At 39.2% G+C, this 16,876-nt stretch overlaps 1 protein-coding gene across 2 annotated transcripts in view; it reads right to left on the bottom strand.

Annotated features, from left to right (window-relative positions):
- Window positions 1–2,240: 2,240 nt before the first annotated feature.
- ghra (growth hormone receptor a) overlaps window positions 2,241–16,876 on the bottom strand; it is a 69,048-nt gene continuing 54,412 nt past the window's right edge. For both annotated transcript variants that reach the window (XM_041786588.1, XM_041786589.1), the window contains 6 exons: window positions 15,169–15,347; window positions 14,354–14,507; window positions 10,612–10,702; window positions 10,093–10,162; window positions 6,765–7,000; window positions 2,241–5,303 (listed from right to left, as the gene is read on the bottom strand). In XM_041786588.1, coding sequence (XP_041642522.1) covers window positions 4,538–5,303; window positions 6,765–7,000; window positions 10,093–10,162; window positions 10,612–10,702; window positions 14,354–14,507; window positions 15,169–15,347 — 1,496 coding nt within the window. In that variant the 3' untranslated portion in view covers window positions 2,241–4,537. The remainder of the gene's footprint in view (window positions 5,304–6,764; window positions 7,001–10,092; window positions 10,163–10,611; window positions 10,703–14,353; window positions 14,508–15,168; window positions 15,348–16,876) is intronic.

Raw genomic sequence — 16,876 nt, 5'->3', positions numbered from 1 at the left:
CTTCATTAGGTACACTCGTTAAACTGCTCATGAATGCAAGTGCCTCATCAGCCATCACTTGGCAGCAACCCAAACATTTAGGCATGTAGACATCATCAAAATGATCAGCTGAAGTTCAAACCGAGCAAAAGGTTGGGGAAGAAAGGTCATTTAAGTGACTTTGAATGTGTCATCATTGTTGGTGGCCTGGCAGGTTTCCATGTTGTTTACACCAAATTCTTACCTTTCCATTCCAATGTTGCAGCAGAAATCCAACCAGGGGACATTTTTCTGATTTTATATTGTCCAATTTTGGTGAGCCTCAGTTTGCTGTTCTTAGCTCACAGCAGTGGCATCCGATATGCAGTTGGAGCCTATTTGATTGTAGGTTTATGACCCAGCCACAGCCCGACCAGCTGCTCCTGACCGATCGGATGGACCACAGAACTACAAGCAGAATCCTCAACTTTGGGGCATTTTTTCCTCCCACAGCATCTTAAATCATCATTACAGCAGCAGTAATGACTTTCTAAGGCCTGTATTCCGCAGAAAAAAAAGCTGTTCAAAACTTGTTTCATCATAGAGCTTATTTTCAGCAATAGCCCATAAACCCACTGAAAAATAACGTAGCCGATGCTAACGGCCGCACCTAAAAAAATACATCATCACTGCAGCACTCATTTCCTACTTATCAACTCTACCTAGGCAGGTCTGATGGTGCCTGTCTGGCACCACAAGCATGCCACATCCAAAGTCCCTTCTGACCCCATTCTGATGCTTGGTTCCAGCTGCTTGCCTTGACCATATGCGTAAATGAATCGGTTACTGCCATGTGATTGGCTGAGTAGGTATTTGCATCAATGAGCAGTTGACCAGATATACCTAATATAGTGGTCATTGGGTGTATAATCATGTACTGAGAGTGTATACATGCACATGTTTTGGTGTTCAATCAGTAAATCAACGCACTTAACACCAGTCTACCTAAAGGATACATAAATGCACTTTATCCTTGATATGTGAGCATAGTGAAGCAAATAATTTATGATCCTTTCACAGAATCATAGGCACAGGTTGTTAACATGTTGTACTTGGCAGATAAAATAAAAGCTATCTAAATACTTTCACAGGTTCTTAACTTGTTCTAGTTGCTGCTGCAAAAACAGTGAAACATGAGAAGAATGCATCTCCAAACGCTGAACGCTAGAGTCTGAAGTTTCCTGTTCCAATGACAGATAATGACCGACTGCTGGTTTCAAAGGTGAGCCTTGGCTGCTGTCAAAGGATGAAATGTGATACCTGCTGGCTGGGTGTGTCCCTATGATCCTGCTAGCCGAAAAACGGCATAATTGTGCCCTTGAGCAAGGCACTGAGCGTTCTATTGAACAGTTTGTACTCCCAGCTCTGAGTTAATGTGAGGAACTCATTCCTGTTTCTGTGAGTGAGTGACAAGTTCTCAGTTCTCATGTCAAAATAAATAAAGCCCTGTTGAAATAAAGATTCATGCTTTAACATACTGATTGATATTTCACTGCAGGAATGTTTGTCTCCCTTTTGTTTGTCATGTTGGTGTATTAGTTTATTTTCCAACATCTTTTATAATTCTAATCAATCATATCAAGTTTTTTCTAATTACATATTCTGTGGCTGTAGTGAAAATATCTTGACATATTTAATTCAAGTTTGGCCAATTTTCAATAATTATAACATGAAAAGCATAACCATTAAACAAAAAGAGGCCAGGAATGCATTGTTAAACTGCATAGTTCCCATTTTAAACTTAAAGATTGATTTTCCTGTAAGCTAATGCATTTTTGTATAAAAATATACATCTCTAATGAATGACTAATAAAATGGCACAATGAATCGAGGAAAAAAAAATTAAAAACTGTTTTTATAAAATATTAGCAATGGACAGCTATGCTTTTGTCTTGTCTGGATGCGAAAAACATGACTACAATGTGCTTGTCTTCTCTCAGCCAGATTAAGACTTCAACACATCATTGCTCCGCGCTACAGAAGCCCAAAGCAAACATGCATCCTTACATTTTATTTACTTTTTCCATGTAATGACTAATCCCTGGTTGTTTTCTTGAGATATAGACCAATTAATCTCATACTCCCAGAGTTGAAAAAGCCCCTCCAAAAAAAACATAAACCCTATTCACATTTTCACAAAGCCCCTAAAACTTCCTGAAATGTAATGGGGAGCTGCATTTGTGCATAATTTCTGTATAATACTTTTTCAAACTTTGTTAATGGATGAATGGATAATGTGGAACTTTAACATAGAGATTGTCTCTACGATGAACACGGAAACCTGTTATACCTGTTCAGTAAGGCTGGCCACACATGCTGGATTTTAAGCTCAATTTGAGGCAAGAAATCTTGCCTCCCCTGACGGTTGTGGAGGCTTATCTCATGTAAAGCCTAGTCACAAACCACTATTTGTCTGTATAATTCTCTTGTGTCAACATGATTGGTTTACTGCTTCAAATAGCGTCGTAGCCTCCCAGACCCTGAATTTCAAATATCAAACATGTTTAATATTTACGATTCTAGGTCGTAGTGCCTCCGATTTAATGCCAAAAACAACCAGTGAGAGCTAACAGACCAGGTAGCAGCGACAAACTGGATCATACATACTCTTGCAGCTGACAAGCATTAATACAACTATACCTTTACCGAGAAAGGATTTCATCCTGATTCTTTTCATGTTTTATGATTTTTGCTGCACCTGTAGCACATGCCAAGACAGCCTGTGGTGGAGGAACAGCAAGATGAGGGTATGGATGGACAAACATGTTTGTCATTCTTCTGAAGTCACATGAACACACAAGGCCGCTGGGAGTTCATCAGGTGTGTGGTGTCAGTGGTCTTAGGTCGTTTTCACACCTGATAGTCTGGGAGACTCTGTTCAGTTCAGAACTCAAATTGCAACATTATTTCACTTTCCTATGGTTTGGTTCACATTCACATAGCCCTTGATCAAACAAATCAAACCATACGTTTTTGGTGATGCTCACAAAGAGTGGTGAAGAAGAAAAGGAGACGTAGAAGAAGAAGAAACCGGAAATCCATCTCCTTCTCCTGGTCTTTTATTCCTCATAAACAATGAAAAAAACACATTTTTACATGAAATGAATAAATCTACACCAAAGAAAAAGGCAACCAACATGTGAGTGAGAGACTACGACATGTTGCTATGGCTATACGGACGCCAAGTGAAGTGTATTTGAGTGTATCAAATCACATATCTGAATCCGTACACCATTATGCCTTATGCCACTTCATGCCTTTGGTCCATAAGTTGGTCCACTGTGCGTTCGCACCTCAAACGAACCACACCAGGGTTCATTTGTGAGTGAACTGAGATCCCTGTTTTATGTGGACCAGAGTCTGCTTGTCTATTCCATACCAGAGTTGGTGTGAATTTTCACACCACTACAAACAAACCGGACTATCTGGGAAACTTGACCAAAGTTCGTTTAAAGCGGTCCAAACAGCACCAGTGTGAATGCGCCCTTAGAGTCTGGCTGAGTCATCTTATTATAAGATGAAAAGTCATTTGACACTGTCCTCATGTCTGCAGTCCCCCACGATTTTAAAACCATTGAAGATTTGAAAATCGTCCATTGTGTGGCCAGCCTAAGTCAGCATCTCTATAGCCCAATCTCACTCCACACTCTAAGGTTTTGGATGGCACTCAATGTGGCGGATTCTCCATGAGAGCGTGAAAACAGAGTAGAGGTGACGAGAGGGGGAGGGGGGTAGGGAGCAGTCTGACAAAAGGTTCTGTATGGTGAACAAGAAAAGGTAACACCTGCACACTTACTAGAGTGACTTTTTCCTCTTTGACACTTTTTTTAACAGTGTTGCACCAGTATTGTATCCAACCATCAGAATAAAAAATTAGCTTTTTCAAGTCAAGATAATGAGAAAAATCAGTCCTTTAATAATGTAAAAGAGAGGCACTGGTAGTCTAGTGGTTACATCAGTGTGTCCCATGTATGAGGACTGTTGCCTCCCTCTATTTCTGCCAAGTTTCCAGCTCTGTTTGCTGACCTGTATCTCTAATGAAGGCATAACAGCCCTAAGATCAATCTTCACTTGTTATCATGAGAAAATGGAGTTTATTAAAAGTATGGATGCATGTCTGCTTAGGGCCTTCACACAAGCGTTACATGATTAGCCAAAGTAGAATTGCAAACCAAGGCAGTTAAGCTCTGGGCTAATGTTTTTGACTCATCACTGTCCCAGACTAAGCCTTATATTTGTCAAAAAAGCCAGCTGTGCGTTTGGTTTGCGGTGTTTACTGTCCCACCCCTGCGTCAAATTAACTGATGTAGCAGAAGTAAAAAAAGTCATTCATACAGCTTGTCACATCTCCCTTTCAGCACCCTCTGAAATAAAACACCTGTACTCTCCATCCACATTCTGTGCAGCAAGTTTTTTTTTGGTTTCCAGCAGAATCAGGTAGAGACAAGCGTTTGTGAATGCAGGGAACCTTGCGGTCAAACAGACTTACACCTTAAAGGCCGTCAGCGGCATTGTCATTTCACGGTGTGAGGTTCCCCAGCAGGTCTGGGGTGATGTACCCGACAGGCATAGCTGGTAGAGCTTTGAGGGGGTGCTGCTGTGTTAGAGAGGGAGGGGGAGACTGGCGGGGTGGAGGGGGGTTGAGGAGCAGGCTGTGCTCACTGTCCATCTCCTGCACCACTGTGTAGTCTGCAACAGGGGTGAAGAAGGGGCACTGGGGAGAGTCAGGAACAATGTAAGGGGACTGGTTTTCCTCTGCTACAGGGGCAGGTTCAGTCTCCGGCTGAGGGTGTATGGTTTGATACCCTTCGCCGGGTGTTGGTGAGCTGTAGGGCGTGCTAATCTGCCCGGCATTATTCTCTGTGGTGTATCCGCTCCCTTCAGGATCCACCACCAGCAGCTGAAACTGCAACTCCTTCAACTTTTTCCCTTCCACCTCCTCCTCATCTGTTTTGTGCTCTTTTCCCTTCTTCTGTGTCTCCTCCTCTATGGCTGGATTGCTCTCCTGGATTCGAAGGTGCTGGCCTGGTGAAAGAACCACTCCTCCAGAGGGCATCACATTGCTCACCTGAGCGTAGAAGTCTGTGTTGACCCACGTCTGAGGCACTCCACTTTGGGTTTGAAGGAGAGGTCTCTCTGCGTCTGGGGTTATTTCTACAACATTGAAGGAGGATTCTCCGTCCTCAGGTTGGCCTGGCAGCAGGGTGATCATCAGCGTCAGCGCATCTTGGTCGGGTAGATCTGGGTCGTAACAGCTGGCCCGACCTGAGTCATCATCTGGGAAGCTGGAGAAGAAAGAAATATGTGGAAACAGATGGGGAAAAGGGGATGAAATTATGATTGTTGAGCAAGAGCGTTGCCTCTGGATTGCATTATCAATGTAATAAAATCAATTCCAGATTTAAAAAGCTGAAAACAATTTAACTTTAAAAGTATAATACGCAACTTCAACTTCAAATATATCCTTACAAGAGCTGCTAAAATTTTGATTGCAACTAATCTAACAGCGTCCTGTTACTTTTTCTGCATTTTAAAATTGTACTATTTTTTACCTTTAAACTTTTTTGGTTCATTTTGCGTTTTTGCATTACTTCTAAGTGTAATGATTTTTTGCTTGGACAAAGACCTTCCTTTATAGGCGGACTGAAGATTATAACATGAACTTAACCATGACAAAAGGAACTTATTCTAGACCAAAATTAAAAAAGGTAAAATTGTAAATGTTTGATAACACAAGGTGTAGATGCCTGTGTTGGAGGGTTCGTCCTGGCCCCTGTGCCACATAGATTCATCTGGATCTTTGATGTGGAAAAGCCTGTTGCTGCCATGGAATCATCTGACTCCAACTATTATATTTCTTCTTCTTATTATTATTAAATAATTTTCATGATAATAATTATTATTATCATTATGATAGTAAAAATAATCATTATTATCATTGTATTATCATCTCTTTTATTCCTCTTATAATCATAATAAATATCATCATCATCATAACTATAAAATAATACTACAAATAATAATAATTATAATCCCAATCATACTAATAATATAACAATAACAATAATAATGATTATTATCATTATTATCATTAATATTATTTTTTATTGTCATTATAATCAATTTATTAAAATCATTTTATAGTTGTATTATCATTTGTATTTTTTATTATGAATATCATCACTCCTATTATCATAATGATTATTATTATTCTTTTTATTATTATTACTATTATAATGATTACAGTCTAGACATGCCTTCTTTGTAAAATGTCTTAGGATCGTTTTGGTTATAAATTGCAGATATAAAGTTTAATTGATTGCCCACTGAGCTGGCTGAGTTCTTTCAAGTAAAAATAAGTGACAAAAATGATGCCAATAATAAAGATATATATTTTGATGCACTAATGCACTTTGATGCACCGTAGACTTTTTTCAACAGTGACTTATGCAATTAAGCTTGAAAGCTCTAATCCTTAGTGATTATACTGTAGGGTATGGCCTTAAAGAGTTAAGCCAAACTCTCTGCGTTTGTTGTTCTCAGCTCAGTGTTCTCACTGACAACTTGTTTGTGTTTAACATTTTTTTTAACATGAACGGCTTCCAATCTAACTCTTAGCTTTTCAACAAGTTTAATTTCACACATCTCAAGACCTTAAAAGTAATGAAAGCTGATCATTAAAAAAAATATAACACAAATTTGATCATAAAATCTAAAAAATTAGCTTTTAAGAATCTGAACATTACCCGATGGTATTGGAGCACCCGATGTTCATGTGGTGGCTGACAGGCTGGTGCACACCCAGGAGCCTCTGGGTGTCTGAACCTTGGTTGTCCTCCTTGTCTCCAACGTCTGCATCCTCGGCATCAACCTCGATGAACTCCACCCATTGCTCATCTTGATAGTAGTCAGGTGCGTAGGTTGGTAGGCCACCCATCCCTCCACCACTCAGGATAAAATTCAGCTCATCCAGCTTCCCCTTCTGCATGTAAACAATTTGTATTTGTATGAGTGTGTTTTGAAACAGGAAAACAGAACCTCTCTCACAGCTCGTGCATAATGTGTCAATTTCAGCTGCATGTGTTTCACCTTTGTCTGTGCATGAAATAGCTGCTTTTTACATTCGGGACTTATTTTGCAGAGGTCCAGGGGTGAGGTTTGTTTTGTAAAGAGTAAGCATGCTGCCTGTTTAATGCATCCCACATCAACTGACAATAATACACCCACAACATAACCAAGACCATCTTCACGTCTTATTATCCCCTAGTGCTGTTCCTGTTCCTGTTTACCTTCAAAAAACAGAGAGCATGTTTGCTTTTTATGTTGTTTGTGCTTTGATTAGATGGTTGACATGAGTGAAAATGGGCCTAGGTTGGAGAAGGGACAGTGGGAGACGTGATGTTTACGAGGCTCGAAGTGCCTAAGCTGACTGAGCCACATGGACGCCCAGTAATGTCTGTTTTTAATCTACATTACAAGGGAAATGTAACCCCCCCCCCCCCAAAAAAAACAAAAAAAACAAAAAAAAAGAAACAGAGATTACACAACACATTACATAATCAATTCACTAATAAACCACACACAACTTCATATGTTGCTGCCTGTGAGTTATTGATGTTCAGAGTTTTACTCTTTGGGCACATACCACAGAAAAACTCTGTAAAAAGCCAACATCTGTAATTTTTGGTTAAAAAGCTTTGGTTAAAGAGTGTTGGGTCAATATGAAATAATTTAAGAAAAGCAGATAAATCAACGATAACAATAATTAATATAATAAAATATTAAATAATCATTGAGACACTGAATTTTGTATTTACTTGGATTGTCATTGTGAAATATCCGAAATATTTAAGTGTGATAAAAATGCAAAAAACTCAGGAATCATAAAGGGGGCAAATACTTTTTCACAGCATTGTAGGTATATCAGCATTGTGTCATAGTTGAGGGCAGGGTGTCTCATGTACAATTTTACAATTACAATTTCCCCTAGCCCATAATGCTACATATAAGCAGGTTTTAAACTCCAATGCTAATGCTAACAAGCTATAATTTCCTACATTGAGGTGTGGATCCACTGAAGAATAGCTTGCCTTAAGGGCCTTTTTTAGCTGTGAAAAAGGCAAAAAAAACCATAGTGTCTTGTGATGGCCGACGCCACACAAGGGTAATATTACTCAAACCCACACATTAACCTCCTATGTTCCTCACAAGCCTTTATTTTACAGTAAACCACATAAACATTAGTTTGATTTGTTCATTTTACCACAGATAGTTTACACAATTTGATTTGGTATTAGATTATTTATGTGTTTAATCTTAGATTGTTTGAACTAGGTGCGCACAGTTTGGTCAATGTAAGATTACACATGTTTCTTTTGTTCTAATCCTTGTTTCTTTCTTTGAGTTACCTGGATGGTGGGGGAGGGAACTTCCTGGTACAGACAAAAGGTGTGGCCAAGGGCAGAGAGGACTTTTATGCTGAAGCCACATCATTGGAGCAGACCACGAGCCATGATGTCATGGGGGGGGTTGGGTTTAGTTAGGTTTGCTTTGTATTTAGTTTAGTTTAGTGTCCAGTTTGTCTACCCCTCTTGTGTTTCATTTGGTTTGGCCAAACCTATAAATTCACTCCCTTTGTCTCAGTGTGTGAGGTCTGTTTAGTCAGTTTACACCTTAATTTTGTTCTGCTTACTTAAAGTTCTATTAAGTTGACCTCTTTTATAGGCCTTGTTCATATAAGTTGGTTTGTAAATTTGGTTTTCCTTTGTTTGGGTAAAATAAAAGCCCACATTTTCTTTAAAAGTACTCCTGTGTCTCATGCCTTACTGCCTGGTCCCTGACATGTCTGATCAACAGAGCACACGCAAAGGCGAAATCCATGCTAACTGCACAGAAAACACACGCATTATGCTCAGCTGAGCAAACAGTGTAAATGAGGGAACATTCAAAAGTTTTGGGCAAAACTGCTCCACTCAGATGCAAATCAGCCTCTGTACAAATCCCAACTGATCCACAAAGGCCAGCACCAACTGCCATGTGCTCTTAAAGTGGCACAATTAAACAGCAAATGAAACCAGGTATTAAACTGGCACAATTTCTCTCTCTTCCCCTGTCCCTCTCATTTCTTCTCTTTCCATTTAAGTCAGTTTTGTATACCTGTATATCCTAAGATCTTTTTTTTATTAACATCAATGTGTTGTGGAACCAGTAGGCACTCTGCAAAAGCCACTTTGGAAAAAATATGTATAAAAAATGAAATGGGTCACTAGTCATTTACTACAGCTTTTTTTTTGTAAATTGTTAATGCTTCCTGCACCAAAAAAATGGTAAGCAGGGTGCATGCACTGTGTGTTTGGCACATTGAGATGTTTTGGGTTTTAGCACTAAAGTTCAGCCAGGAACACTCTCGTCATACATTGAACCTTTTTTTTTTTTGCAAAATACAGTTGTACTTGGAGGAGGCTCTGCACAAAAGATGCTCCCTGGGTTAGTCAAGCAGTATGCTTTGACTTTCCAGGTAGCACATGGTTAGAAACCCCCGTTTGGATTGATACATTTATGACAAAGCGAATTGAAAACAATAAATTGTGTTCAAAAGCAATAAATCTGTGGTACCATGAAGTGATTTTGAGGGTGTAAAGCTTTTTTTCTATAAAGGAGGAGGCTGGGGTGAAGGAGGTTACGTTTTTTTAATAGCAGCAGCGTGATGCATCAGCATTAATGAAAGTAGGGATAAGTGAGAAGTGTTTTCTCAATGTTCCTTTTGATGCCTGCAGTGTGTTTGAGTTTCAGAAAAGAAAACCTCAAAATTGATCATGATATTAAAATGCCCGAACGCTTCAAAGGTGTAAAGAAAAAACTGTTTATCAATGTCTCTGAGGTGAATAAAACATGTTATGTCAATGCTGTTCAAATAACCACAAACATAGAGTGCTTTCTGGTTACATAATGGCCATTATCACACAATGGCACATAACCACTTACCATTATATATGTGTTGTACTCTACAATGTGCTAAATAGCCACATAAAAAATAACAGATATAGCAGACTAACTGGACCAACATGAACGTACCTTTAACAGCTCTGGATCAATGCCTTTTATTTTGGGTACAGGAACGGGCGGCAACAGAATCATCATTAATCTGAACAGACACAAGAAGAAACATGCTGAGAACCAAAGCTATCTGACGTGCTATTAACTAGTGTTACACAGCAGCATCACTCTGGGTTACTTCGGTGGTATGAACCAAAAAAGAAACAAATTTTCTTGTGATTTACAGGTATTTTAGGGGTTATACATTTCCCGGAACTACACCATCATGTTGCAAATTTTAAAAAAGGGAAAAAGCCAAGCGTTGTCATGTCTCAATAGGAGGAACTTTTAAAATGCTGGTTAGATTGAGGTTGGATGAATCATCTCTGATGCCTTTCAGCGGTTCATAAAATCTACATTTTACAAGCAGATCTGTGGCTCCAATTGAATCTGTAAATAGAGATTAGTCCTTCTGAGGCCATCATAAATATTGAAGCAGTGGTTGAAGGACTGTATTTCTGTTGAGCATGCATGAGAGTGTGACTGGTCTGTTCCTACCTGTTCTGCTGAGAGATTATGATGAGCAAGATGAGGACGAGGATTCCTACGATCCCGAAAATGAACACCAGTGTGAGCGGGAAGGTAGACTCTGAAACGAAACATGAAACACAATATAGCAGCCTCGTTTCAGATGTTCTCTAATCTAAAGCCAGGCTAATAATAGGGATGTACATTCAAAGACAATCATTCTTAGAAAGCCAACAGCAATTATTTAAAGAAAACTTATAGATTCTAAGAGGTGGGCTGAGATGTACATCTTAAATTTGTTAGCTTACTGCTAACACATAATGGAAATTACCAGTGAGGGGCTAACAGATTTAACTAACTTAGTTTCTCAAGAGAAGAGAAGTTAGTTACATAGCGCCTAAGTTGTGTCACTGGACACTACTGCTTTCTTCTTTTGTAGGTGGTGTTTAGCATACAGCTTTACATGCACCTTAGGCACCGTCTTGCAATTGTACACAGTATAATCCCTAACAGCTATGCACACTCACACAAATTATGTGATCTTACTTAATAATCAAGTATATTTACTTATTACCAAGTTTTATCAAGTAATGTTTAATAGCAGGGTGAAAGAAACCATTTTACGGTTGTTTCAAGTAAAGTAAACTTAAAGTAACTAATAACATCTCAGGGCTTGGCAGCCAATTGCTGATTCACACCACTGTCTCCACACTCAAACAAGCTGAAAAAGAAGAGAATATTTAACATTCTGAGCCACCTGAGCGTGTGCTTGAGCCAAGTTTGCCTGCTCTGTAAACAGATGTGAGGACAACACAAAATTTCTGTGATTTCAGCTTTTGTGTGCAGTTCTTTGGATGTTTTTGAAATTATAAGGTAAGGCAGAGATATTATAAGGCCTAGAATTTAATAACTGCTCTGATTGAAAGAAGTGTGTAGCTTTGCCATATTGCTCGAATTCTAAAAAATGTGTTTTTCTTTGTTGGCAGAGCAAGACAAACATCTGCTTTCCTACTTTAGCTGCTCTTAATAAAGTAGAGAGGTGAAGCCGTGCATCCAATTCCACTAATTTGTACTCGAGAAACCATACAACTGTCCTGCACTGTAAGACCCAACAGTTAAAGGTCATTAAAAAAAAAAAAAAAGATGTGTTAACTTAAGTATTTATGCAAAAAAATGGAACGATACATTAATACATAATTTTTATATGGGAATCTTTATTGGAGGGAATTTTTTCCCTTAAGGACATAGGTGTCACACTTTTTATACAATTGGACACTGCATAAAAAATAAAAGTTGTTAAAAATCAATCTTTTTGCCAATCTTTGACAATCCCAGGCTCAGATAATTCCATCCAAAAAAAAAAAAAAATCAATTTTGCATGTGTGTGATGGAAACCCCCCCCCCCACCCCCCCCTTTTTTATGGTTTAACAAAAAATCCAGTTCTCATCACAAAACTCACATTTAAGGGGTTAAAATTTTGAAAAACAGATCATTTTCATTATACATGGTGAGGACTGAAGTTACTTTAAGTATTTAAGCAAAAAATTGGAATTATACATTAATACATAATTTTTTATGGCAGTCTTTATTGGAGGGTATTTTTAAGCCTTAGGGACATGGGTGTTGCACTATTTTTAGGGATGCAGGAGGGTTAAAAATCCTAAATTGTTATTTCAGCTCTATTTTTCTGAGTTGATTGAACAAGTTTAGTTTTAAGTAAATATTATCCAATAACTTTTAGTATTTTTTGTCACTGTACTCAAATTATTTGCAGATCATCCCTTAATCTGCAGAGTTTTCTCAGAATGCCTTTGAGCATTAGACACATTTGCACCATAAATGAAGTTAATGACTTAAGCCTGATTTATACTTCTGTGTCGATGCGACGCCGTCATTGACCATTCGAAGTTCTTTGTCGAGGGAACGCGTCGCTCTGCAATTCACCGCCATGCCACTAGGGGGGTGTGGCTCTGTGTGTGTGTGTGTGGTTTCAGAGGGGTCACATCTGAATCCTTGTTTATCTTCCGGTCACAGCTACTGAGGTGGAGCGGGTGTGTTTCGAGTTGCAAATGTTGAAGCTCAGGCGACAGGAAGACGTTTGCGGAGGTGGTCTGTATGACCACTAAACGAGTCGAGGCTGAGAATGGGTAAATTTACAACACTGGTTCACCCACTGAGGGACCTGGATGAAGAAATGACGTTTTGAGCAGATCAATCACAGCCCTTGCGGTCCGTGTCACCATAGTTAGGATTTTTTGGAGATGCATGTCAGGCTACAGCGTAGGGGTCCACGTCGACGGAGAGGGCTACGCGTAGCTACGCCGTCGACATGACACAGAGGCATAAATAAGGCTTCAGTTAGAGAAGTCCAGCCATCAGGGAGCAACCACAATACCCAGTGGATGGTATACCAATGGAAGAGGACTACCTGTGGAAGAGGACTTCCTGGTTTAGTGTGCACTTTTCAGTTGTTGTCACTGATGTTGGCCTATCTTGAGTGGTATAAATGTTCAAGATTAAAGTATGTGATAGAAATAAGGGAAATTGCAGTTGACAAAGATCATGTAACTTTACAAAAAGTACTTAAACTTGTTCTTTTGACTTGTATTTAAGTTTAGGACAGTTTCCACTGTATAGTTAAATCTAAAAAACCTTGAGTTAACCCAACATGAATGCATGAGTAAAGCCGAGTTGATTTTAATTGAAATTGACTCTTCACTTAGTCATTTGTGCATGTTACTTAAAGACCCTGTAAAGTGAAATCCAAAGTTTTGTCTCAACACACTAGATATGTTGGAATATGGTGGCTGTAAATGTGAAAACACTGAGATCTACATGTGACTGAATTCTAGATTGAGACCATTAGAAAGTTTTTCACCTCCTTCCTGGCTTTGTTTCATGTGGGCGGGGCCAATATGTGGGCTCATGATGTCACAAGCCCAGAGTGGGGAATGACCCCCCCCCAACACTACAGTATAAAATCCCAGTTCATCTCAGTAAAGTCTGTTCTTAGCTGATGTCACTGCCTTTATTGAAAGTTAACAGTTAAATGCTGTTTTTTTGTTCGTTGTGAGGTAAATCTGCCAAATCGATCAGTCACAGTGGTCTATGGATCATTGAATGCAACATAACAGAGATCTGAGCCAGAAAACGGACTATGTCTCGTCTTCTGAGGTCAACAAAAGGTCAAAAGGCAGGCTAATGGCGTGAGTGCTGTCCTCTAATCAGACTGTAACATTTTTTAAAATCTGCGAGGATTGTATTTCTCCTCCTAAGTGGGCGTGGCTTCATCTCATTCAACAGACATGTCCACATCATCCTGGAACAGATTTTACTGCTCCTTTTCATGATTTTGAAGCTTAATTTCATAAACTTAGAGATGTCTTATTTGACTGAAATTTGACCTGGGGGTTCATAACACAGTGACCTGTCATACAACAAACCTAAATACAGATTTATTTTCACTTTACAGGGTCTTTAATTTTATCAAGCCTCAGTTACAACGTAGCTTAAGTTACTGAAACTCAAATGCAAGTGCACAACACTAAAAAAATGTATTCAGTGCAACAAAATATCTAGTTTACTTTACTGGGGTTGAAAAGTTATTCTACTTAGTTTTTATAAGGCAATCTGTTTACATGCTAAGTAAGGTTTCCTAATTGAGGTTTACAGTGCAGCATCATAACCAGGCACCTTCTAAATGGAGGATTGTTCAAATAATCAAAAATCATTTCCCATCTCCTGCTGGTAATTTGAACTTCATGAACTTACCTTTGTTAGGTATCTCATTCACTTGAATAAAGATGGATTCACTGAATTCTCCAAACTTTGTAACAGCCTTCATCCTGCAGCGGATGTGCACCTCATACTCTTTTCCTATTTGCAGGCCGTAGACTGTCTGCCGGGTTTGTGGCTCTATCTCCAACTGATATATACAGAAACACAAAGGGAGAGAAAAAGGGAGCAAAATTAAAGATTTTGCTGTGTTACAATTAAAAATCTACCAGAAACAGGTACTATTCATGAACCCCTTCACAGGTGTGAGGGGGGTTCATGTTTATTTGAGGTACCTGTAGCACTGATCATTTCACAGGGTTAGGGTTAAGGTTGGTGTATTTTTAGCCCTCATGATATAGGACATACTGCTATAATGAATGACTCCTGGACAGTATCCAAGGCTGTCTTTGTAGGACTAGCTGACCCGGTGGTAATGAATATGTGTCTGTTCAAGGCCCCATGGCCCCTGACCTACAGATCCCACCCTTTACTTCCTCCACAGAGGCTGAGATTTCCCAGAGGGCTTTGTTCAGGCTTCCACTGCCTTTTAACCACAAAGTTTAGAGGAGGAGGGGGAAGGAAACATGACACTGAGGTTCTATGACCCACCTACACTTCACTTTAAAGGGGGTGCATGAATGTTTGCATTTGTGTAAGCTTGTGCGTATGCACTGAGACAGTCTGTTAAGTTTAGTGGTGTGTGTTTACACGTGTCAGGACATGCAACTCTATGTCTGTCTGTATGTGTGCATACAAGTAAGGAGGAGGGGAGGATTTCAGACCAACTATAAAAGACAGAAAGGACTCACTGCTTCCCAGTTTGTGCTGTTTTTCTCTCTATACTGGATCTCGTACTCTACACGCATCCAGCCTGCACTGACGTCTGCAGAGGGTGGGGGCTCCCAGTTTACCATGACATCATAGCTTAGTCCAGAGGGACTTATATCCAGCAGAGTCCAGTTCAGAGACACTGGAGGGTCGGGACGTACTGCAAAGAGGAGGGGGAAAAGTTTAGTTGGAACAGAAATAAAAGTTAAAATCAATTCATTGATCGGTCAAGCTTTACTTCTACAAGAACTTTTTCTTTTTTACAGTCCAAGTCTCTCAAGGTGTGCCTATGTATCTCTTTTCGTTGCGTCTTAGTCCCTCAAAAACTCAAGGGAAGAAATCGAAGGAGAAAGATCGAAGAAATTTGTTTTAAGAGATGTGTTATTTTCCACTCAAATAGATACTGTGATCATTTTGATATAGAAATTTATACAGTCATAGACTGTATTGGCACCCCTGGAATTTTTCCAGAAAATACACCATTTGTTGTAATTACAAATGTTTTTGGTATACACATGTTTATTTCCTTTATGTGCATTGGAACAACATAAAAAACAGAAGAAAAAAGTCAAAATTGACATGATTTTACACAAATTTATAAAATGGGCCAGACAAAATTATTGTCACCTTTTTAAAACTGTGGGTAAATCATTTTATTTCAAGCATGTGATGCTCATTTAAACTCACCTGTAGCAAGTAACAGGTGCTGGCAATATATACATCATACCTGAAGCCAGTTAGAATGTATAAAAGTTGACTCAACCTTTGTGTTGTGTGCCTGTGTGTGTCACACCAAGCATGGAGAAGAGAAAGAAGAGCCGAGAATTGTCTGAGGACTTAAGAAGCAAAAGTGTTGAAAAATATGAACAATCTCACAGTTACAAGACCATCTCCAGAGATCTTGACATTCCTTTGTCCACTGTGCGTTATATAATCAAGAAGTTTATAATCCATGGAACTGTGGCTAATCTCCCTGGACGTGAACGGAAGAGAAACACTGACAAAAGAATGCAATGCAGGGTAGTTGGAATAGTGGATGAATATCCTCAGTCAACTTCCACACAAATTCAGGCTGTCCTGCAGACTCAGGGTGCAAAAGTGTCAGATGAGATGAAGCGCTATGGCAGCAGACTGAGGAGAACCCCGCTGCTGACAAAGAGACATAAAAAAACCAGACTGGAGTTTGCAAAAATATACCTGAGTAAGCCTCAATCCTTCTGGGAGAACATTTTGTAGACAGATGAGACTAAGGAAGAGCTTTTTGGAAAAGCACGTCATTCTACTGTTTACACAAAACAGAATGAGGCCTACAAAGAAAAGAACACAGTAGCTACAGTCAAACATAGTTGAGGTTCAAAGATGTTTTGGGGTTGTTTTGCTGCCTCTGGCACTGGGTGCCTTGATTGTGTGCAAGGAATCATGAAATCTGGAGACTATCAAAAGATTTTAATAGTTTTTGAAATCAATTTCCCAATGTTATTAAAAACATGCTTATAATAATTTGGATGTAATGAAAAGGAAGCAAACAAGCAAAGGTTGCTGCATTATCAGTAAACATATGACATGCAATAAGATAGCATTTATCTTCATCTTCTACAGTCCTAATAAGATAAGGCTGTCAGACATGAAAACACAGACTGAGTAAACACTCAGTGTCTGGTATCTCTTGCTGTAATATTGAACGGTATG

This window comes from Cheilinus undulatus, linkage group 5, assembly GCF_018320785.1.
Source record: "Cheilinus undulatus linkage group 5, ASM1832078v1, whole genome shotgun sequence".
NCBI lineage: Eukaryota > Metazoa > Chordata > Actinopteri > Labriformes > Labridae > Cheilinus > Cheilinus undulatus.
Note: the sequence above shows the minus strand (reverse complement) of the source record. Positions and strands in the feature narration are given on the sequence as shown.